The sequence below is a fragment of the Balaenoptera ricei genome, chromosome 13 (assembly GCF_028023285.1).
Source record: "Balaenoptera ricei isolate mBalRic1 chromosome 13, mBalRic1.hap2, whole genome shotgun sequence".
Classification (NCBI taxonomy): domain Eukaryota; kingdom Metazoa; phylum Chordata; class Mammalia; order Artiodactyla; family Balaenopteridae; genus Balaenoptera; species Balaenoptera ricei.
Genome location: NC_082651.1, coordinates 77,927,452 through 77,950,671, shown reverse-complemented (window position 1 = coordinate 77,950,671; position 23,220 = coordinate 77,927,452). Strand labels below are relative to the sequence as shown.

Genomic DNA, 23,220 nt, shown 5'->3' with positions numbered 1-23,220 from the left:
CCAAGTTTGGCTTTGAGAAACCATCTGGAAATTATACAGTTTCTGAGTGTGTTTGGGTTTGAAATCTTGGCTTCATGTAAAGGAGAAGCAATCACATGTTTCAGGTAGCAAATACCCTTTAGTTGTTTGGTTTACTTTTTTCAAAATCATGTTTTTCTCACTCAAAATATACACATAAAATACTTTTATATGGGCTTTAAGCTTTCCTGATGATTTATCCCAAGCTTCATACAAAGGCATCCACACCGCCCATCTGCAGTTCTCCTACGCGATGTGCTCCTTCCTATCAGATTTCTGTGGGTTAATCAATTTAAATATGAGCTCATCAGAGAGCTCCCTGGTAAGCTAGTCGATACTTAATATTTATTTGCCGGGTTGAGAAAATGAATGCCATTCTTCCACATGGACTTTATATGCCAAGAAAGAAATATTCAACTATTCTTCTCAAACTAGCAAACTAGCAGAAATCTTCATTTTCACTGCCATCTATCTTTACACACTCAACTAAGCAAAAAAAAAAGAACAATTCTCTAAGCTGCATAAATTCCTCTACCTCTTTCTCAGACCACACGACCCACCCTGGTATAAGACACAGCTCCTGGGGCGACCAGTGGGCATTCACGTGTCTCACCAGGAGAAAGAGAAATAGACCCAGAGTTCAGAAAAGTTGTGTCCCCTGAGTCCTACAGAGTCTTACTCTGAAATACTCACCTGACCAGGGCATGTGGTTCAGGATCTTCTGCAGTTGGACTGCATTTATTTCTGGATGCTAGAGTAGAAGCAGAGTGGTAGAAGAAAATCATCATTGCTGAAGGCTTGTTAGATGCAGAGGGCCCACAGCTAAAGGGGGCTGGGAAAGGCCTCTCCCACATCTGCTCAGGGTGGCACATATGCCATTTCTGGGCAGAATAAGTGATGCCGTTTTCCTGCACATAAGGAACATGACTAGACATACAACTAAATCTGGAATTTCATAAGAACTTCTACAACAGTTTAACTGGGTGCCAAGTTCAGAGCACCCCAGCAGGGCAGGACTCTTAAGAGGTAGACTAATAGGGGTGATTCTCAAACTGGGTTCTATAGAGATGCTTTGAAAGTTCAGCAATTGGGTTTCAGTTTTATTATTAATAAACTATCCTTAGCCAAGAGTCCAGATTTCCATTTTAGAGTTCAGAAAAGCAACCCTTTACATGAACATTTAACTTTAGAACATATTAATGCAATATAAGTACCATAAATTTGAACTTATAAAATGGCTATAAGTTATCTGTTCATATTTATCTGTTTTATATATGTTAGGTTTCTCTGTGAGATCCCATTTGATAAAAAGGACTGCCGCAGAAAATGTTTGGAAACCCCTGGTATGGAGGAAAACTTTTATAAACAAACACATAAGATTCTGATGTATCCTCTCTGACGACATTAAGCAAAACGCCAGTGGTGAAGATGAGAGAAGACGGGAGGGCAGGCAACTTGGGAATGAAATCAGGAGTGTTACTAACACAGGGAGTTCATGTTCTTCCAGTTGTGATGACATCACTCAGATGGCAGGCCCAGGTTTCTTGCCCTGTTCCTAAATGTATTTAGTGTCCTGCAGTTTAGGGACGGGGTGGCTTCTTGCTGGTGCTCAAACCTGGGTCAGCCCAAGGAAAGAACTGGAAGGGACCAGGTGGGTAGCCCTCCTCCTCCCCAATGCCTCTTACCAGTCCCACCCCCCCCCAACCCACCCACGGGGTCTTCTCCCTGGGCTTCCCTCCCCCAGACCCCCCAGGGCTCACCATTGCCACGTTCCACCCACTCCTCCCAACACTGAGTCTCACCTCCGCCATATTCCATCGTCACAGGGATTAAAAATTAAAGTTGTTTTTCCTACAACAAATCAATGTAGCTTCCAAGAACGGATATGCATTTTACAGGAGTCTGCTGGAAACAACAGCTCTACTCATTTGTCTAAAACCTTGAGGGCTTTCATAGAAAGTGGCAGTTTGGAGATTAGGAAGCCTTAAATCACAATTTATACACAGGGTCAGGCAGATGCAAACCCACCCTCCATGGAATTATAGGCTCCACAGTGTCCCCTGCTCCTTGCTACCTCCCTTGGTTCAACTTACCTTTTCAAAGAATTTGGTGAAGAATTCATCCTGCCCTTCACTTTGGTCTACAGTTTCCTATAGGAACAGACACACAGAAGGACTTGGTCATTCCCCTGGACGAATGGACTCTCGTGCACTCACTACTGTGCTCACGGCTCCCAGGCCTCTGAAATCTGTGATTCTGACCTTGAGTGCTGGTTGAAATGTTTTACCATAGCACTCACCCACATCCCTGTTTCTCCAATCGTCACTGGCTTTGGGGAAGTAGCAAACCGTGAAAGGGGCAGAAGAAACACCAGGTAGAGAGAAACAGAAGAACATGGAGGTGTGACTCATGCATCTGGGGCTCTGGGCCTTCAATGCCAAGGACCTGATCAGAAGGGCAGTTATTTTGGTGCAAAAACAGCAGAACCTGCATACTTCTAGGGCACGATAGATAACATACTATGTGTGCCATAGAGTAGGGCCTGCAGGATCTGCAGACCTCTTCCCCCAACCCCTGAATGTGAGGGGAGAAGCCCCCCTTCCCGGCTCTGTAAACGGTCCCCATCATGTGGAATTCCACCTGACAACTCACCTTAGAGAAGACGACACTTGAATTGCAGCCAATTTCACTGAGGGGGGAGAAAAGACCGAATTACTTCTTGGGGATCATTTTGGGAATGTTTTGACCAATATTCTCCCACCCCTGGGAACTCACCTTCCCAGTTCCTTAAGCTGACGCCCCACTTGCCCTTGAAGCATGCAGTCTGGCACATGGCTCAGCACACGACTGTACCTCCCCACGCGCCCTGTGTTCTCACCCCACGGCCTTTGCTCAAGCGGAGCCCTCCACCCCGTGTGCCCTTTCCTTCCCCCACCCTCATCTAACTACTCCCACTCATATGTTCAGACTCAGTGGTCTCACAAGGCAGTGAGGCCTGGGACCAAGTTAAACTATCTATGCCCGAAATATGATGGAAAAAGAACTGGGTTCTAAGCAATGAAGGGCTGTCATGTCAGAATTATCATAGGCAAAATACAGGCCTCCCTCATTTCACTGTGCTCCGCCTTACTGCATTTTTTTTACACATTGAAGGTTTCTGGCAACCCTGCATCGAGCAAGTCTATGGGCGCCATTTTTCCAACAGCATTGGCTCACTGCCTGTCTCTCTGTCACATTTTGGTAATTCTCGCAATATTTCAAGCTTTTTCATTATTATATTTGTTACTGTGATCTTTGATCAGTGATGTTACTATTGCAAAAAGATTCTACCTCGCTGAAGGCTCAGACAATGGTTAGCATTTTCTAGCAGTCAAGTTTTTTTTTTTTTTGGCCGCACAACTCGGCATGCAGGATCTTAGTTCCCGCACCAGGGATCCAACCTGTGGCCCCTGCAGTGGAAGCGCAGAGTACTAACCACTGGACAGCCAGGGAATTCCCGAGTATTTTTTAATTAAGGTATGCGCATTGTTTTTTTAAGACATAATGCTATTGCACACTTAATAGACTACAGTACAGTGTAAACATAATTTTTATATGCCCTGGAAAACCAAAAAAATCCTGTGACTCTCTTTAACGCAGTATTTGCTTTATTGCAGTGGTCTGGAACTAAACCTGCCATATCGCCAAGGTAGGCCTGTAATAAGTTTGGCTGGGATGAGTGTATATTGATTCCTCTGAGCCTGATGGTTGATGACAGCCCCCCTCAACTGAACAAACCCTGTGCATCTCTTAGGAATCACCACGTCCTTGAAGCCACCCCTGCTTCCCCCAGGACCATGGAAGGTTGGCTCAGATGCTCCTCCTTGGTGCTCTCCAAACACCCTGGGCAGATAAACGCTTGCCCCAGACACAGCGTAACATAAATAACTGTTCATACGTCCATGTCCTTTCCAGATTTTGAGCTCCTGGAGGGCAGGGGCCAGACCTGTTCTAGCTTTTTCTCTCCAAGTCCAGCAGAGTGTTCCTTTGTTAGAAGGAGAGCGGGGAGGAAGAAGTGAGGGATGTCTCCGCGCAGACAGCTGCCCTGCTCTCCTGCTCACCCCGTCCCCTGTGTTGGTCACAGAGACCCCCGTCCTCCACCATTTCCGCCTCGCCCTGCCCCCCTCCCCTGGCCCGAGTGGACCCCAACCTCCGGGAGAGGCCTGGACCTTACTAAAAGACGTGCTTCCTGCAGAGGACTCTGAGGACGAACTCAGACTCCTGGCGGGACTCAGATGTGCAGGGCACAATGACGTATGTCCCAGGCTCCAGCCACAGCTCCCGACTCACTTCCTTCTCTCTGAGAAACGTCTCAGGCCAATTCAGGGGAGCATTTTTCCAGAAGGACTTGGGAGGCAGTCTCCTCTGGGCATCATAGCTCTGTGGGTAGAGGACAGAGGGCAGCAGTTGAGCTGATCACCCAGGGCTTGTGGCCAGGCCTGGGCCCCTTGGCCAGGAGCCAGGACTAAGGTGGCCGCTGATCTGCCAAATCCCACCTGCCCCAATGGAGGATGAGATAAAGGGATGAGGAGTGGACAGAAAACACCAGAAAACGTCCATAGTGGGCACCTTTGCTGGAACCCTACATGAGGTTGAATAAATATGTCGACTGATTTGACTTTGTGTTAAAAACAATATCATACACAAAATGAGGTGAGGAATGTCACTGTGTTTGCACTTTCCACTTTACAGTTGAGGGTCTGAAGTTCAGACAAGTTAGGTCATCTGCACAAAGTCACCTAGCGGGTAAGAGTCTCAGCCAGGATTGGAATTCAGGGCAGCTGAGCTCCAATGTCCATGTTCTTGATACTTCCTGATGCTGCCTCCATGTATGTGCTACAATTTCAAGGTTGATTATGACATGATTATGCTCATAGGTACAGACGGACCACCAGCCATCTCCCTCCATACAGATCAACTGGATATTCCATGTCATCTCAGTGAAAGCAGCCTCATAAGGAGGAAAGAGTACTGGCCAAAGCTCAGAAGACCCAAATCAGAGGTCTGGTTTGTGTTTTGTTTTATCTCATATTTTTACTCTCTCTTTCTCTCTCCCTCCCTCTTTTACATCCCCCTTTGGCCCTATTTTTCTCTCTTGCTTCCTCTTCCCTTGGCTCTCATGCAGGACTATGGAGGGAGGGGAGATCCATAAGGGGGATGCACACAGTTGCTGATAAAGACACTACCCACCACGTAAAGACATTTCCCAGATTCCACTTAGGGCTGGGGAAACAAAATGTGTCTCTTGGTGATGCATGCTTTCTTTATTGAGACAATGAGCACTAGAAGATCAGCCCTTTGCTGTCTTTGCCCTGGCTGCCAGGAATCTCAGAACTAAATTTTGTAATCAGCTGTAGTAGCTGTTCTAGGTTTAATGTTCCTGGTAGAATTAACTGCTTCCCTATCCCTCATCTATTTCTAACTTTTTTCTCGCCTTTTGAATTCTGTAACTGGTTCATAGTTTTGTTCTGTTTATACTTTTTATTGTAGGTTGACCCAATTCTATTTAGGAATAGGCTTGATATAAATAGCTTTTTTTTTTAATGAAATAGTAGAATTTAATAGAAATTCATGGCATTTTAGATTTGTCTAGATTTACCAATGTCTATCTTGAGATCTGGCATTATTTATACTATTTCCTAGACTTTTTTTTTCTGAATTTTATTATTTTTTTTATATAGCAGGTTCTTATTAGTTATCTATTTTATACATATTAGTGTATATATGTCAATCCCAATCTCCCAATTCATCCCACCACCACTCCCCAACTAAATAACTTTTTCTTTTTAAATTAATAGGCAACTTTGGGAGCACTCAGTATTCCCTCGTGAGGAAAACAAAAAACCCAAACCGACCCAAGACACCCAATGCAAAATGGTTTCTTTACAAAAACCCTTTTACTCGATTCAGTCCAATCTGAGAAAATTAAGTTTTTCACTCCTGTTTTCTTTGGGAAACAAAGAATAGCTGCCACCGTTCAGAGGCTGGGATAGCTCAGGCCTTCTCAACTGATCCCTGTAGGCTGCCACTGCAGCTGAAACACAGAGCTGCTCTTGTCCCCTGCCTGTGTTTCTGTTTTGTTTTCCCAGCCTTTGTCCCTTGTCCCCTAGTAGGTGGGCTGCACGGGCTCCTGATGTCCCATCTGTTATAGATCTGTTTTATTATGGGCTTCATAACTCAGGCAAGATTGTGATTTATCATTCTTCCTATGCGGTGACAGTCTTCAATATTAGCCCTAAGTATTTATGTAGGGATTTAATCGATTCTAAAATTTATTGGTTCTGCATCAGGCTCAGACCTCTCTACGGAGGTATAAGGACTTTGGGGGGGCCCTTGGATAAAAAAAGAACAGCAGATGCTCTTTACTTGCACACACAGAGGCAGTTGGCATTATTGCCAGACCTTCCAGCGGCTCCTTACATAAGGCTGCTGCAGTCTCAGTGAACCCGGGACATCACTCCCTACCAGGGCCAGCCTGGCAAGTGTGCAACTCACCTTGCTCATCTGAAAAACAAAAAAGAGAGGCCTCATTAGGCAGTGAATCCAGATCTTTCACAGGCATGAATTCTAATGGAGGCTGGTATACAAGAAGACTCTACCCAGAGGCCACTTCCCCTCCCATAAGACTTGCTGTTCCAGTCAGTGACATTTTAATCCATCATCAGAAATTCTAGAAAAGGGTGAGGCAAGGTAAGCTTGGCTTTTGGAGAGGGACAAAGGGAACCAGAATTAATTGTACCAACTGTGTGCCAGGCACAATGATAAGCACTGCTACACGATCTTCCTTTACTCCACCTTTTGCATAAATATCATTGTCCCCATTTTACAGATGTAGAAACTGATGTTCAAATGCAAGAAGGTGGCTCCTTCTAGATCATATATTCCCAAGGATTTGTACCCATGGTAGACAGAGAGGGATGTAGGTAGACAGAGATGGATGGTAAAGAGGACAGGAAACAGGAAGAAATGATAAGACTCCATGAGAGGCCCACCTACCCTGAAGAGGTAGAAGCCAATGGCGAGGTGAGGCTTCTTGTTGTGGTGCCTGTGCCTGGGCTTCTGCAGCAGGGACACCAGCATGCTGCAGGGCATCTGGAACCTCCTGCCCTCCTGGGGCCTCCAGACCGACAGCAGGAACTGCGGGTTCTTCCAAAATGTGTCTGGGGCAGAACATAGCCAAGGTGAGACAGGCTCCCCTAGCATCCTGCTTGCCAAATCACAGAGAGGAGCACAGACCCAGGGTGCTGCCCCAGGATTCCCACCCAAGGTCCACCCGGACAGAGCTGGGGTCTCTTCACCACAGGTCTGTCCCCCTCCCTCCCACCTCTTCCACCCCGGGTTCTTCTATGGACACACAGACCTGAGAGTTACTCTCCACTGTAGCTTTTGCCTGGCACAGGCTTTGTGTCCTGGAGACGTTCACTGCCTGGGCCAGTGACTGTTAACTAACTGAAGAGACCGTGCCTGTGGTCCCAGGGGAGCAGCATTTTAACGGGGGCCTTAGCTTATGTGCAGCTTCAGCCTTTGGGGGGACCCTGTGGGGGAGATGAAGCCAGAGCCAAGGCCACCTGGGCCCTGCTGAGATCTTACCCCCTTCAAATCTTTCCTACCCAAGACATGGCCCATTGTGGAGAAAGGGACACAGTCCCCAAACCTCTCCACTTGGAGAATGTATACACCTTCATCTCCTATACCTGATGACCTGGGAATCCTTGATTTTGTTTCTCTACCAAACTCTAGGTAAGGAGGGCCCGATACATACGATATAAATACTATTTCAATCCTGCCTGTTATGGGGTGGTTACTTCAGCATATCAGTGACCTTATCGTAAAACCACAGAAAGATGTAACCCAACCTTCTACTATGCCTGTGCCCCTGTGGCCTCCTGGTGCCGATTAGGAAAGGGAACCCTCTGGAAAGATACACCCCCAAGAGGTAGGCAGCCTGACTGAGAATTCTACACCCTGGTGCAAATTAGGACAGAAGTGCCCCATCTCCCTGGTTCACATAGCCCGGCCCCAGCGCACGCAGCTTGGCCAGCAAAGCCCCCTCACCTTCAGCCAGGGGCTCTGGGCAGCGGCTCTGTCTGCAGCCCCACCTTTGCCCGGGGAAGCTGCCACTTTAGACCCAAGAGCCCCTGGCTCCTGTGCACAGGCTCACCTAGGGGTGACTTTTTCGGGCCACCAGCCGTGGTCCCTTTCTCCCATCACCCCTCCAGCATGGTGTACGACCACTTCTGGCCCACCTCCTGACTCAGCAGGCCTGGGCTCAGTTTACAGATGACCAGAAGCATGAAATGTGCTTTAAAGTCCTGCAGTGCCATCCTGTGTAGAGGACGAAGGAGATGACATCCAGTCATCAGGATCAGAAGGGAGGCTGCAACTAAGTAACGGGCATCCCAGCCCTCTGCTGGACCCAGGGCCCCATCCTCCACACCCCCACGCAGAGCTGAGCTGGCTTTGGACCCATGAGACTGGGGCTGGATGGACCAGTGTGAGGGTCCATCTCGGGCAGGTGGTGCTACCAAGAAACCCCACCCCGTGGCTGGAAGCAGCGTCCAACAATGGCTGCCTGAGGACAATGCTCCTGGGCCGCTGCTGGTGGTGATAAAGTGGAATTGGGGCATTCGTAGCTAGTCAGTTGATTTATACATGTTCAATAAGAATTGCACAAATCAGTTCCTCATCATCAATTGATAAAAATCTTCGCCCCTATTGGCTAATGTTGTGCCCCGAGGCGTGTTGTCTGAACCAGCTCAGTTTACTATCTGTTAACGGAAATAACAGTATTTGCAGGACTCTTGAGTTCAATGACCACCTACTTCAAGAGCGAAAGGGCCACAGCAGTCTGAAAAGGATTGGTACAGGGAGAAGAGGGACAGCGTGGGAGTTAATAGTAAGGGTGAAAAGTGGAAGGAACGGGGAGCAGGTGGGTCTCATGTCAGACACCCAGAAGCAGCATCAGCTCAGGGTGTCTGGTGGCCTTTCATAAAAAGGGGTGAGAGGCTTTGGGGTGGGTGGGAGTAGTACTGCTTTGCTCTGGAGGGCACAGGTGCGGTGGCTTATAGTTGGCAAGAGACAGAAGTCGGAGAGGAGGCAGTGGCCACACCCACCCTCTGCTTTGAGCACCTGCTGAGTTCCATGCCAGGGGTCTCTGCTCTCATGAGCCCCTAAAGGGTCTTCTCGATCTCTGTATAAGAGATGCCTGGCATGCATGAGGCACCCTGTAAACGTTTGCTGGATGGATGTCCTAATGTAAGCCAGGGCACGTGCCCCAAGTCTCTGAGTCAAATACCAGAACTCTCCATCATCATCTTTCCTCAGCAGCAGAATCTTCTCCTTGGGGCTCAGTAGCGCCCACATACTTGAGCTGAAAACAAAAAAGAAATGTTTTCATGGGGAAGGAAAGGATTGAGAGGGACATGCAAGAAATTATTCAGTAAATGCTCTATAGGGTAGCTATTTATTCTCATCTTCATACTGCTTGCAGACAATTACATCTCACATCCTCTATTATGAAAGCAACGTGTGACATTAATTCATCACTCACTCTGAGCCAAGTTCTGGGCTAGGCTCTTGACATATTTTATTTCATTTAAGGCTAACAGCAACTTTACAAAGTAGGGATTTTTACTGCCATTTTAGAGATTAGGAAACTGAGGTTAAAAGAGATTAGGTCACATGCTTGAAGTCACAAAGTTATTAAATGTCAGAACTAGCATTGGAACCTATGTTGCTATTGGTTTTTTTTCCACAGCCCATCATTTTGGACTTCTGTTTCTGGCCGCAAAGGAGTAAGGCTTTCATGTACCACTTCCCCACTATAAACAACTAAAAATGGGACAAAATACAAGAAACAACTGTTCTTGGACATTAGACAGCAGGCAGCACAGAATTGTGACCCCAAGAGGAGAGAGACAAATAAAGTGAGCCCTAACATTGCCTAGACTCCTGCCTGAAACTAATTCCCTAGACAGTGATGCAGGGAAGGGGACCCAAAAAGAGCCTAGCAGTCTTGCTGAGTGGAAGAGACAGAGTCTGAAGTTCAGGGAGACAAGACAGCTAGAATTTGCTGGGGAAAGTGCCCAAGAGGAGGGAGCTACTTAAACAAGGACCTCCAGAGAACTTCATAGGTGTTCCCTTGAGTCTTTGGCTAAAATAAAATCTGTGCATACGTAAAATGAAATCCCACAAGACTGGACTATACACAGAACAATTTCCAGAGCTGACACCAGGCTGGAAATCATTTGAATTCCCACCAGCCAGAGTCAAAAGACCTTACAGTATACATGGGGTCTTTAGGAGAGAACTCAAAGGGTCTACACCTTAGTAGTGGGGTCAAGTTAGGCCCCAACTAAAAGTTTTCCTAGATCTGTCCTAAAAAAAAAACTTCAAAGTATCAAAATAATCCCTAAGCAACTAAATTTACGATGTCCAGTATCTAATAAAAAATTACTATGTACATGAAGAAGCAGAAAATGTGATCCAATATCAAATCAATATCAAAAAAACAAACAACCCAATCCAAAAATGGGCAGAAGACCTAAATAGACATTTCTCCAACTAAGATATACAGATGGGCAACAAATACATGAAAGGATGCTCAACATCATTAATCATTAGAGAAATGCAAATCAAAACTACAATGAGGTATCACCTCACACCAGTCAGAATGGCCAGCATCAAAAAATCTACAAACAATAAATGCTGGATAGGGTGTGGAGAAAAGGGAACCCTCTTGCACTGTTGGTGGGAATGTAAATTGATACAGCCACTATGGAGAACAGTATGGAGGTTCCTTAAAAAACTAAAAATAGAACTACCATATGACCCAGCAATCCCACTACTGAGCATATACCCTGAGAAAACCATAATTCAAAAAGAGTCATGTACCACAATGTTCATTGCAGCTCTATTTACAATAGCCAGGACATGGAAGCAACCTAAGTGTCCATCGACAGATGAATGGATAAAGAAGATGTGGCACATATATACAATGGAATATTACTCAGCCATAAAAAGAAATGAAATTGAGTTATTTGTAGTGAGGTGGATGGACCTAGAGAGTGAAGTAAGTCAGAAAGAGAAAAACAAATACCGTATGCTAACACATACATACGGAATCTAAAAGAAAAAAAAATGTTCTGAAGAACTTAGGGGCAGGACAGGAATAAAGACGCAGATGTAGAGAAGGGACTTGAGGACTCGGGGAGGGGGAAGGGTAAGCTGGGACGAAGTGAGAGAGTGGCATGGACATATATACACTACCAAATATAAAATAGATAGCTAGTGGGAAGCAGCCACATAGCACAGGGAGATCAGCTCGGTGCTCTGTGACCACCTAGAGGGGTGGGATAGGGAGGGTGGGAGGGAGACGCAAGAGGGAGGAGATATGGGGATATATGTATATGTATAGCTGATTCACTTTGTTATAAAGCAGAAACTAACACACCATTGTAAAGCAATTATACTCCAATAAAGATGTTTAAAAAAATAAAAGAAAGAAACTGTGATCCATGACCACAAGTAAAAACAGACCTAGAAATAAGAGAGATATGATGGAATTAGCAGATAAGGACATTAAAACACCCATTATAAATGTGCTTCATATTCTCAAGGATGTAAAGGGAACTATGGACATGATGCAGAGAAAAGTGAAAGATATTCTCAGATGGTATCTCTAGTATTAAAAAATATAATATCTAAAATGAAAACTGCTCTGAATGAGACTAACAGCAGATTAGACACTATGGAATAAAGCCCATCATTTTATTTAATCCTCATCACACCTCTGGCTCAAAGAAATTAAGAAGTTTGCCTAAGATCACACAGCCACCAAAGTTAATTTAACCTGTCATTTTTCTCAAAGGCAAGCACTTGTTTTCCTAAACAAACCACTACCAACAACATTATGATGCTATATTTCTACAACACTTTAAAATTTATATAAATCGGGCTTCCCTGGTGGCGCAGTGGTTAAGAATCCGCCTGCCAATGCAGGGGACGTGGGTTCGAGCCCTGGTCCGGGAAGATCCCACATGCCCACTAAGCCGGTGCACCACAACTACTGAGCCTGCACTCTAGAGCCCACATGCCACAGCTATGGAAGCCTGCGCGCCTAGAGCCTGTGCTTCGCAACAAGAGAAGCCACCGCAATGAGAAGCCCAAGCACTGCAATGGAGAGTAGCCTCCACTCGCTGCAAATAGAGAAAGCCCGCACGCAGCAACGAAGACCCAACATAGCCAAAAAAAAAAAAAAATTTATATAAATCTTTGGATGCCATTTTTCCACACAGACTCAGTCCCTCCGACAATTCTCTTTATTAATTATAATAAATAGAGTATAGTACATTCTATCCGGAGTAATATTCCACTTATTTTTCTGAGCCTTCATTTTTTCATCTATAAAAATGATTAAGTGATAACGCAGATGTGAAAATGTCAAAAGCACGCTATCCATCTTTTGGATCCATTCATTTCTTGAATTTGTGTGCCAAAGGCAGCCTCCTTTGCAGCCTTCACCTACCCCGTCCTCACCCCTCCCAGCCGGTATCAGAAGTTCACCTGTCACTCCAGTCTCCTTTCCATTCCACTCTTCCCCAGGGGTTCTGCAGCTTGATTAGGTATGCAGGTCCACGTTTGGAGGTCACCTGTATAAAATGAGAACCAGTCCAGGTGGCTGGGCTGAGTGCCAATAGCAAATGTTGCAGATATCTGGGTGAGATACATGCCTGCAGATGAGACCTTGAAATGAACGATCAAAGGCCCTGGGAGTTGGTAAGAGGAGAAAATGGCTCTGCTGCTCACTAGCTGTGAGACCTAAGGCAAGTTACTTAACCTCTCTGTGTCCTTTTCCTGATCTGTAAAATGAAGCCAATAGTCACATCTACTGCAGTGAGTTGAATGGGTACCCTCCTCCAAAGATATGTTTACCTAGAATCTGTCAATGTGATCCTATTTGTAAAAACGGTCTTTGCAGGTGTAATTAAGTTAAGGATCTTGGGACAAAATCACCCTGAATTAGGGTGGGTCCTAAATCCAAAGACAAAAGTCCTTACAAAAGAAGAGAAGGGGAAAGACACAGAGGAGAAGGGCGTGTGAAGATGTAGGCAAAGACCGGAGCTATGCCTTCCAAGCTGAGGAATGCTGGGAGCCATCCTAAGCCGGAATAGGCACGAAGGATTCTCCCCTACAGCCATTGGAGTGAGTACGGTATTAAGGACACATTGATTTCAGACTTCTGGCTTTAAAAAACACCGTGAAAAATAAATTTCTCTTGTGGCAATTTGTTATGGCAGCCCTAGGACACTAATACACCTACTCATAGGACTGTTGTGAGGATTGAGTTAACATTGGTAAAGCAGTTAGGACAGTATTTATCACATATTAAGTGCTACATTTTGTTAAATACATTTGTTAAATAAATATAAAATCATAAACGTAAATATTTTTAAATATAAATTTTGTTATCTAAATATGAAAATAAAAGTTCTTGACACACACAAACATGACTGATGGAGATCTAAGAGAAAGAAGAAGTCAGGTGCGAATGGAGTTGAAAAAATCTGAAACAGAGTTAAAGGGAATTGGAGGACTTTGGGGAAGTCACACTCTCTAGAGGATAGCAGAGGTTCTTTAAGATTCAACCTGTGGATTCCTTATCTCTGTGCTTTGCTCCTGCCCTCCCTCCACCAGGAAGGCACTTCTCCCCTCACACAAATCTACCCATCTTTCAGGGGCCAACTCCATGTCACCTCCTCTATAAAGTCTTTTCTGATTTCCCTCCAACCCAACCAGGTAAATGTCTTCTCTCCTACCTCTAAACCCCTCAAGCCTTTCACCATTGCTTTCTTCTTTCAGTTTCTACTTTGCTTCCCTATCCATTTCAAATATGGTTTGCCTCCATACTTGACTGTAAGCTCCTTGTAGGCAGGGTCTCGGTCTGGTTCATCTTTCTCTCAATGTTTAGTAGAGCTCAAAAGATGGATAGCATCAGAAGGAAACTGGGAGACTGTGGGGAAAGGAGCATGTGGGAAAGAAGCAGGAATTTGGAGGGAAAACCCAGATAGAAAAGCTATCAATGGCAGCCTAGAGCTAAGTGAAGCTCAAAGAAGGGTTGTGAGGCACAGCAGGGCTAGATGGCTGATTGGCTGGGACTGTCAAGAGAGGCGGGGATGGTGCGATGGAGGTGGCAAAGGCTGGACCCACCACTTCACCCCAGAGAAGCGGCACGGAGGTCCGGGGAGCCTACTACCTGCTTTGGCAGGCCTACCAGAAAAACTCACCCCCTAGACTGGGCACAGACACCAACGTTCACCAAGATGAGGCAAGGCCTCGGTGAGAAGGCCCGGGAGAGAAGGGAGAGGCTGAAGGGAGACAGAGGGGCTGGGTTCCACCACCTTCCTGATCCCTGGGAGAGTACAGGCATGGCCTTGCACCAGCCCATTCTTCAGCACTCTCTCCTTCTGCAGAGACAGAGAGCTCCTGTCAGCACTCTGCTGTGTACAGCTAACTTGAGAGTTGGGGGGATTTATTGACTGGAGCCAGGGTTTATGGGGAGGCGGTGGGAGAGACCCATGCTGCGTTTCCTTACAGTTTTCAAAGCTCTTCAGCACCTGCAGTCTCATTTGAGCCTTTCAAGAAGTCAGGGTGCCACTCTGCAGTGATTAGCTCCCCACTTTCCCGAGGGCAACACAGACTCAGAGCTGCTAAGTCATGTGAGGTGACGCGACGGTCGTTAGCAGAGGCAGGGCTGAACTGAGGGCTTCCTACTCCACTTCCGGGTTCTTGTTTGTTATGAAATTAGACGGTGACAGCTAGTGGTGCTGGTAAATGGCCTTGCATGTGGTTGACACTCAAGAATTATTAACTCCCTTCTCTGAACACCCTCTGTATTCTACGGTGTTCTCGCCTGCCCTGGGGGCTCAGCTCTGCTGTTCTAGTTTGAACGTCAGGACTCTGGGTGCGGGAGCTGGTGGAGTCCGGGGGCCCACACGAGGTGAGAGCAGCAGCTGGTTGACAAAGGGGAAGGGAGCAGCGGAGGAGGCCATCCTGCCAGGGCGCAGCCCAGCCTCACCCTTGAGTGGGTCTGAAGGCCAATCTGGGTTCTGCTGTAGGTGGCTCGGGTTAGGATGTCCCAGAGGTTGCCGGGGGCTTCTGCCAGGTTGATGGTCATTGTCACCCCTCCAGTGAAGTCCACAAGGGCTTCAGATACCTGTTTACGCTGCAAGTCTTCATAGGAGCCAGAGAGCCTGCCCAGGGAAGGCATAAGCATGGGCTAAGGGAAGGGTGTCTATGCTGTAGCCTGGGATGGTCCAAACAAGTCTAGAGAATCCCCCACTTGGTTATTCCCCGGTCATGTGTCTGCTATTCCTTCCTTCCATCCTAGGGGCAAAAGAAGAAAATATATACTCAGAGTTTCTAACCCTATTAAAGAACTCCATCCATCAGGGAAAGGTAAGACTCTTGAAAGCATGTTCCGATAGCGTGACCTCTATGTTTGCTGAGATGCGCCTCATCTCTCACGTGAGAAACTTCACTGCTTCTTCGTCTTGTCCTCCCTCAACATTGATGAGAGGGAGACAGAGGCAGAGGAGGTGGGAAGGGCTGGGAAGGAAAGGGGTTGTCTTACTTAGCATAGGCCTTTTCCAGAAGAGTGCCCCAGAACAAGTTCTTGTAGGTAGAAGAGACAAAGACCAGCTGGCCAGCCTCATTCACAGGCAGTCGGTCATCTACCACCACTGGAACCCACTTCCCAAAGTGCCAGAACTGGAAGGAGAGAGTGCCCGCTGGTGAGTGAAGACTGCCATGGAGGATAGTCAGCCCAGGGAGCAAAGACGTGACTCTTCCAGAACCCTCTTTCCAGGCTGGGGCACCAGGAGGACACTCACCCAGAACCGGGAGATGCCAGCATACTTCTCAGTGAAACTCTGATTCAGGGGAATGACACGACTCAGGATATCCTGGTGCAAAGTCAGAGCTTGCAAAGCCGCCAAGAACCAGCAGTCGCCTAAGCCGGACAGCACACAGTCTCCACATGAATCTGCTGGACATGCGTGCACAGACCGCAGTGTCTGCATGGGTGTACTGTACAGGCCTGCACATGCTACAAGTGTCCACACGAATCTACTGAGGGCTCACTGCATGCAAGAAATGTCTGGCGCCAACTGCTATCCTCTCTGGGCTTGCAGCCTAGTTTAGGAGAAGGGAATTCTATACCGGGGAGGAAGATGGTGAGTGAGCAGAATAGAGGGTGGGGAACATTGTCTGGAATCCAGACTTGACACCAAGAACTGAACCATATTCCTGGACCAGCTTTTAGCTTCCCCTTGCCCCAATGTCAGGAACTTGGACCCAAACGCAACCAAAGTTTTCTAAGGCCTGCTTCTGTAACTGATTTATGTTCTTCTGAGAAAGCCTCAACCCTTCTGGACTCCATTTCTCTGTCTGTGAAATGGGTATCACTACACGCGTGCCTTCCCTCATGGCCAAGGGTTTTTCTATTCCTCTAAAAACAAAGTTGGGCTGAGGATAGATCTGCTTGGATTCTGGGGTATCTAGTGACTGGTGTGCCAAGAAGGACTCATTACAGGGACTAAGGTAGAGTGAGCACATTTTCCAAAGATGAAACTTAGACCTGTAAACTGGTAACAAGGATGATCGTTAGGCAAGGTGTGGCATTCCCACGCATCCTCAGGGAACCAGTTGTGATCATTTTCTCATCAAAGGACAACATGTCAAGGTAGAGTTCAGGGTGGCCATTTCCCCCGTTGGGCTCTCTCAATCCCCCTCCTCTTCACCCAGCTCTGCCTTGTCTGGGTTGGGCTGGCTACTGCCAGTTGTGCGTCTCAGGGGCTGTGCAGACTTACCTACCAGTCCCTGGCACAGATGCAGCCTTTTGGCCTTGGCAGAATAGAAGTGGGGATTGCCGTGCAGCTCCTGTAGGAACAAACAGAAATGTCCTTCTGAGCGAGAACAAAGAAGCTCCTGGAGCTACAAGGACCACAGTTTCCCATATCCCCAAACTGGACTTCTGGGGACATAAATATAGAACATATGTGAAATCAGGGCTGTTCTAGAAAATCAGGCATACAGATTCTGCCCACTGTATTTCTCATGCCTTCTTGCAGCTCATGTTAAGTGAGAGTCCTGGAGAACCCCGTGTAGATATTGAGAAGTAGCACTTGTATCAAGAATGCCTTTTCTTGGGCATCTGTGAAAAATGGAAGCACCTCTCTTAGGGAGTGTTCTAATTTTTCCTAGAGATTTCTCATTCTCCTTATTCTCCCCCTACTCTTCCTTCCTACCCCCAACCCCCAGTCTAGCGGCCTCTTTGGCTTCCATGCTGAGATGCAGGCTTGGGGGGGCAGGGGGAGTGGGGGGCCGTCTCTGCTCCACAGCAGGCCCTAATCCCTCCATCTTTGCATGTGCACGCTTCCCTCAAGGTCAGGTGTGTGACAGACTCACTACATCAGCAGTTCCCAAGATTTTCTGGGAGAAGGAGAATCTTGGCTGTCATCTAGTTTAGGAGGCTCTCTTGGGAATTTCACACACAGTAGGGACTTAGTAAGTCGGGGGCTACAGGCCCTGATGGTAACGGCTGAATAGGGAACAGAAAAGGGGAGAATCTGTAGCACAGATTGACTTCATTTTGTTCACTAGCCGTGTTTGGGAAATCTTCTGTGTTAACCAAGTTTGGGGGAGCTGGATTGCCTTTGAACACACTAAGACGTTGCCTTTTAAAGGACTTGTTGATGCGTTTTATGAAGAGAAGAACACTTGTAAAGTGATTAATAGCTTCTTCAGGATGAGGCCACACACACACATACCTTATCTTTAAAGAAGTATTCCTAAGTCACCTTCAGGAGAGTCTAGACCCAGATGCAGCCCGTTGGAAGTTCTTGTGTGTCTTCTGTTACAAGCTGTGGAAGAAATTGTCTCATTCCCATATTGCCACAGCTCTCTACAAAGGGCCACATGGGTCTCGGTCATATATGGAAATGCACTTTAACCGTTGTAAGTGAGCAATGTTGGAGCAGACTGGTAAATGAACACACTAACCAGGACACAGGTATTAGCGCGTGCAGCCTGAAGACACGCTGCCTGGCCTGAGAGCTTCCTTGGCTCCCCAGAGGGAGTTGGACTCATCCATCATGTTCTTCAGGTCGGGATTCATTTGTCCTCAGCAAATCAGTAGTCAGAGCCTCAACCTTCACTTTTCCCACATTGGCTATGCTTGCCTTCTCTGTAGATGCTGAGGGCAAGAGAGATCTTTATGGTGGGGTGGGGGATCCCTGGTACTCATGACCCCCAGGAGGCCTTAGAATGTTAACTGGCTGGTGAACATTGAGCACCATCACCAGGTGAGACACTGGGTCTCTTTCACGCCTCGGGTCCCTGCCCTGATGGTCAGTTCCTTCAGATGTTTACTGAGAACCTACTATGTGCAGACACAGTACCATGCTGGACACATACACTTGGCTCTTGACTCACCAATAAGGGTAGAGTCGGGGCTCTGAAAAGGAAACAAAAGAAATAAGAAGCATGTCCCTGCTCACAGGTACAGTGGACCTGTAGAATCCTCCTACGGGATGACTGATTTCCAGAGAGCTCTGGCATCTCACCACAACCCACTGAGTTGTCTCAGGTAAAATTGGAATAGAAACCTAGGCTCCTTGCACAATGGCTCTGTCTACATGATTAAGAGTTATCAGATGGAAAAAAATGATCAATTCCATCCTCTTGACAGTCAGAACAAAAGAACAAGACTAAGAATCAGCCCTGCCTGATTTATCTTGGGAAGAACTATACTTCTTTTGTGTAACAGGCATTGTACAGTGTTCATGGTGTGCCAGATTTGGAATTAGAAAACCCAGCAGGTGGCTGGGTTTGCCACCTCTTACCTGTGTGGCCATGGGCAGACCACTTACCATGCATGAGCTGGTTGCTTTACCTATAAAAAGGAGATGACATATACTGTGCCTACTCTCAGGACTCAAAGAGACAACGATGTGAAGTGGCTTGAATAAACTCTAAAGCAGGGGATGGCAAACTATGGTCCATGGGCCAAATCTGGCCCACCATTGGTTTTTGTAAATAAAGCTTTTTTGAAACACAGCCACACTTACCCATTTATGTACTGTCCATGGCTGCTTTTGCAATATACATTACAAAAGCAGAGTTGAGTAGTTAGAGCAGAGATCATATGACCAACAAGTAAAAATATTTACAGCCTGGCCCTTTACAGAGAAGTCTGCTCTAAAGCACTACCTAACCCAGGTGGATTGTTACTGCGTGGCACTAGGCACAGGGGTAAGCTCCAAGGAGGAATTCACAGAATAAAATGTGGTTAATTGAATCCATCACTGAGAATTTATCTTAATGCAACAGAATTTTATCTCTAATTGATTTATTGATTTTTTTTTTTTTTTTTTTTTTTACAGATTCAACATTTTCAGTTACATTTGTGTCTCAAAAAGACTTAAAAATTTGGCTTGCCACTTCTCTCTGCTAAAGTCCGGTCTCTAATGCATTTTTTAGAGGTGATGACATCAGGCATTCTTGAGCAGTTTTCAGATGCTTTTGTGGGTACTGATTATGAATAGGAAAACCCACATCTCTATGTACAGATCATGACTTGTTCATAAAAGGGGAAATGATTTTACAAAATTAATAGTTGGAAAGGATCTTGAAAGTTTTTACCATTTAGATATCTATCTGCATTTAGATTGAATTTTTAATAGAAGACCCCAAGACATTGCCTTTCAGGAAACAATGAAGGACGTGGTCCAGCTATGAGATATTGAAGGCAAGAGTATTTTTTCCCCTGGATTTGCAGAGCCCATCATTATATTATGAAAAAAGAGGTGGTTGATAAGTGTTTGCTGACTGACTGAATGAATGAATAGATGTTTCTTCATTTGTAAAACGTAAAGAATGGTAAAGCCTGCCCTCTCCACCCCTCTTGATGTGAAGCTGAAAGGAGAAAAGGACAGGAACACTTTCTGTGAGCTCTCAACCATTCGGCTGCTCTTCTGTTGTTCTGATCACATGCCTGAAACTAGTTTAGGCTGAGAACTGTTTTCAAAGGCCTCCTTAATAGCACTCCCTCCTCATCCAGGCTGGCTTTAGGGCTCCTTTTCAAGGAGGGTATGTGGGATCTAGGGCAAAGTGCCCTGAGGAACAAAGTGAAATCAAGGTCAGCCTTAAGGAGTCTCCATAGCGACTGTGCACCGGGAGAGTAGACTGGGGCCGGGGCCGGGGTTAGGGAAGGAGAGGCAGGACGCCCTCTGCCTTCACTGGTGATGCTGTGTGAGAGGGTCCTCTGGGGTGATTGCAGGACCATTTGGAGAAATAAGAACTTGGCGGATGGAGCTCCCTACCCACTCCCAACTGCCCCATCTTCCATCTGACTCTGTGAGACACTACACAGCCACAGATCTCTGTAGAAGTGCAAACACCCCCAGACTCCCCCAGAATGTGAGAGTGCACCTTGAGTTGCCACGTAAATTTCTGCAGGCTTCCGAACATTCACTTGGCCCATGTGGAAGCCAGACCCTGATGTCACTCTTTGTAGGTGAACTAAACATCGGGCTGGAAGGAAGTTGGTGGTCCTCCCTTTCAGCGGCCCTGTGTAGAGGCAGGACCTCCGAGCGGTTTCAGTGGCTCTTGGCCGTCCAGCCTGGCTGGTGTAAAAGCCCGGGGGCATCTTCTTGGCACATCCTCTTTTTTTACTTTTTTACAGGCTCCTAGACCGGAACCTCAGCGGGGCCACACCATTTGCTTCTTGCAATTCTTACCATCCTAGTCTTGGAGTCATTCCCTACTCTGATTTCTCCAGCACCTTCCACCCTTTTAAAGGACCACCTTTCTGATTTTTCTCCTTTCTGGACATTTCAAAACACACGTGAATAGGAAGGAGTTCTAAAACAGATGTAAATGAGTTCCTCTTTTTTTTTTCAGGAGTATTTGCATCTTAAGAGAGTCACAGGCTTTGAACTGCGTTATTTGATGAAACAGAAATAGCCTTCCTTCCCCTGATTCACACAGAGCGTGGCCTCAAACCCAAATGGACAGGCTCTCAGCATTTGGGCCCCTTTCTGGGTAAACAACCCCCAGCACATGCCCTCTGCTCTATTCCAACACACCTTTCGCTCGCACACAAACACAAGATGTGTCTTGCCCTCTCTGGTTCAAACTGCATCCATTTTTCAAAGTTCAGGTCAAGTTTCCCCTCCTCCCCAGAGCCTTCTCCAGCTTTCTAGCACGTTTTATCTTCTCACAGCTGAGTTACCTCATTGATGCACAGATTGTTTTACACCTCAGGAAAGGTATTCTAAGGATCTCTGAGCTTGTGTGACAGTATTAAAAGGAGACTGTTGCGAAGGTCAGCCTTTGCGCCTGCTCCATCCCGATAAAGCAGGAAAAGCAGCGCATCTTTCAGCTGCCTGGGCGTGAGGCGTGAGATTCCAAGAGATGCAAAACATAAACTTGTTTATATTGCCAAGAAGAGTACTGAAAACATTGGAGTAAATGATTTCTCTCAAACAGTTTTATTTGGAGAGTTACCCGCCTCATCTCTTGGACGTGTAACTGCTTTCCTAGACGAGATTTTAGTGCCAATTATTTCTAATAAGAACAACCATAAATCCTGGTCCTGTTGTATTTCACAAGACATGGAACGTCACATAGAAGTCATGAAATATAAAATGCATATTTATAAGGGCAAAATGTTAAGAAGAACTCTTCTACCAATTCCCACTATTGCAGGAAATATTGACCTGGATCAGAAATATTCAGAGACCAAACTAGAGCCAAATGAAAGGACAGTACTCCATGCAATTGAATCAGTGGTTATTAAATGGTCGCATCAAATCCAAGAAATTGTAGAAAAAGATTTAGTGCAGCCTTTGCTGAATAGTCTTCACTCAAATCCTCAAACTGAACTGGATTTCTGGATGATGAGAAGAGAGAACCTAGCATGCATTTATGATCAACTTCAGGCTCCCATTGTCCTCAAAATGGTTAAGATCCTGAAAAATAAGCAAAGCAGCTATTTTCCAACTTTGAAGGATATCTTCATGGCTGTGAAAAATGCTCTTCTCGAAGCCCAAGACGTGGAACTTTACCTGAGACCCCTGAGGAGACACCTTCAATGTGTCCAGGAGATGGAATTCCCACAGACTGGTGTATTAATTGCCCCGTTATTTCATACCATCTGTCTGATCTGGAGTCATTCCACGTTTTATAATACCCCTGTTCGGGTTATAGTTCTATTGCAAGAGTTTTGTAATCTCTTCATTGACCGGGTATGTAGCATGAAAAAAATAGGAACAATAAGAATTATTGCCATGTGGTAGGTTTTATGAGATCAAGGAGGAATGAATAAATCCAGTCTACAGAAAAAAAAAAAAAAAAAAAAAAGGAGACTGTTGCAAAAGAAGCCACCATGAAAGAACAATCCCAAATCTGCTATGACCTGGGGAGAACGATGCTGGGTGACAGCACTTCCCAGCCCCCCGAAACCTTGGTCCTGGACTTGAGGAATGGGTGGCCTCGCATCTCAGGCTATGATTTGCACCACTCCAGAAAATCAAGCTATGCAGTTAGAAACCCAGGCAACACTTCAGATAAAGGAAGTCAATCAAAAACATCTTTCGCAAAAACTATTCGGCAGTCAATACTAAAGGTAAACATATATACATCCTCTGATGCAGCGATTCCTGGATATTACCCAACAGAAATGCTTACATCTGTGTATCACAAAACATGTACAAGGATATTCATAACAGCGTTATTCAAAATAGCCCTGAACTGAGAACTACCCACAAGGCCATGAACATGGATAAATGATATTGGGGAACATTCACACAATAGAATGCTATAGAGCATTGAGAGTGAACAAACAAGGACTACGCACTACCATACGGATGAAAGTCACAAACTTAGTACAGAGTGAAAACATCCAGACACAGAAAGTCTATGATTCCATTTACATAACTTTCAAAAAAGGCAAAACCAATCTATGTGTTAGAAATCAGCTTAGTGGTTACCCTTGGGGTGGAGAGATTTGTCCCCAAACCAATTATGCCACTAATAGTTAAATAGATTCTATTCCTTTCTACTGATTGTTGTGATCATCAGTAGAGAGATTTACAAGGGAGA

At 46.0% G+C, this 23,220-nt stretch overlaps 1 protein-coding gene across 1 annotated transcript in view; it reads right to left on the bottom strand.

Annotated features, from left to right (window-relative positions):
• The window catches only part of CAPN14 (calpain 14), a 59,019-nt gene extending 40,048 nt beyond the window's left edge, over positions 1-18,971 (bottom strand). Inside the window, 14 exon segments of the mRNA XM_059942610.1 lie at positions 712-769; positions 2,112-2,168; positions 2,671-2,707; positions 4,232-4,469; positions 7,050-7,217; positions 8,219-8,382; positions 9,353-9,427; positions 12,622-12,707; positions 14,457-14,519; positions 15,134-15,308; positions 15,689-15,825; positions 15,948-16,066; positions 16,926-16,995; positions 18,960-18,971. Of these exon segments, the coding sequence (XP_059798593.1) occupies positions 712-769; positions 2,112-2,168; positions 2,671-2,707; positions 4,232-4,469; positions 7,050-7,217; positions 8,219-8,382; positions 9,353-9,427; positions 12,622-12,707; positions 14,457-14,519; positions 15,134-15,308; positions 15,689-15,825; positions 15,948-16,066; positions 16,926-16,995; positions 18,960-18,971 (1,459 nt within the window).
• Between the last annotated feature and the right edge of the window lie 4,249 nt (positions 18,972-23,220).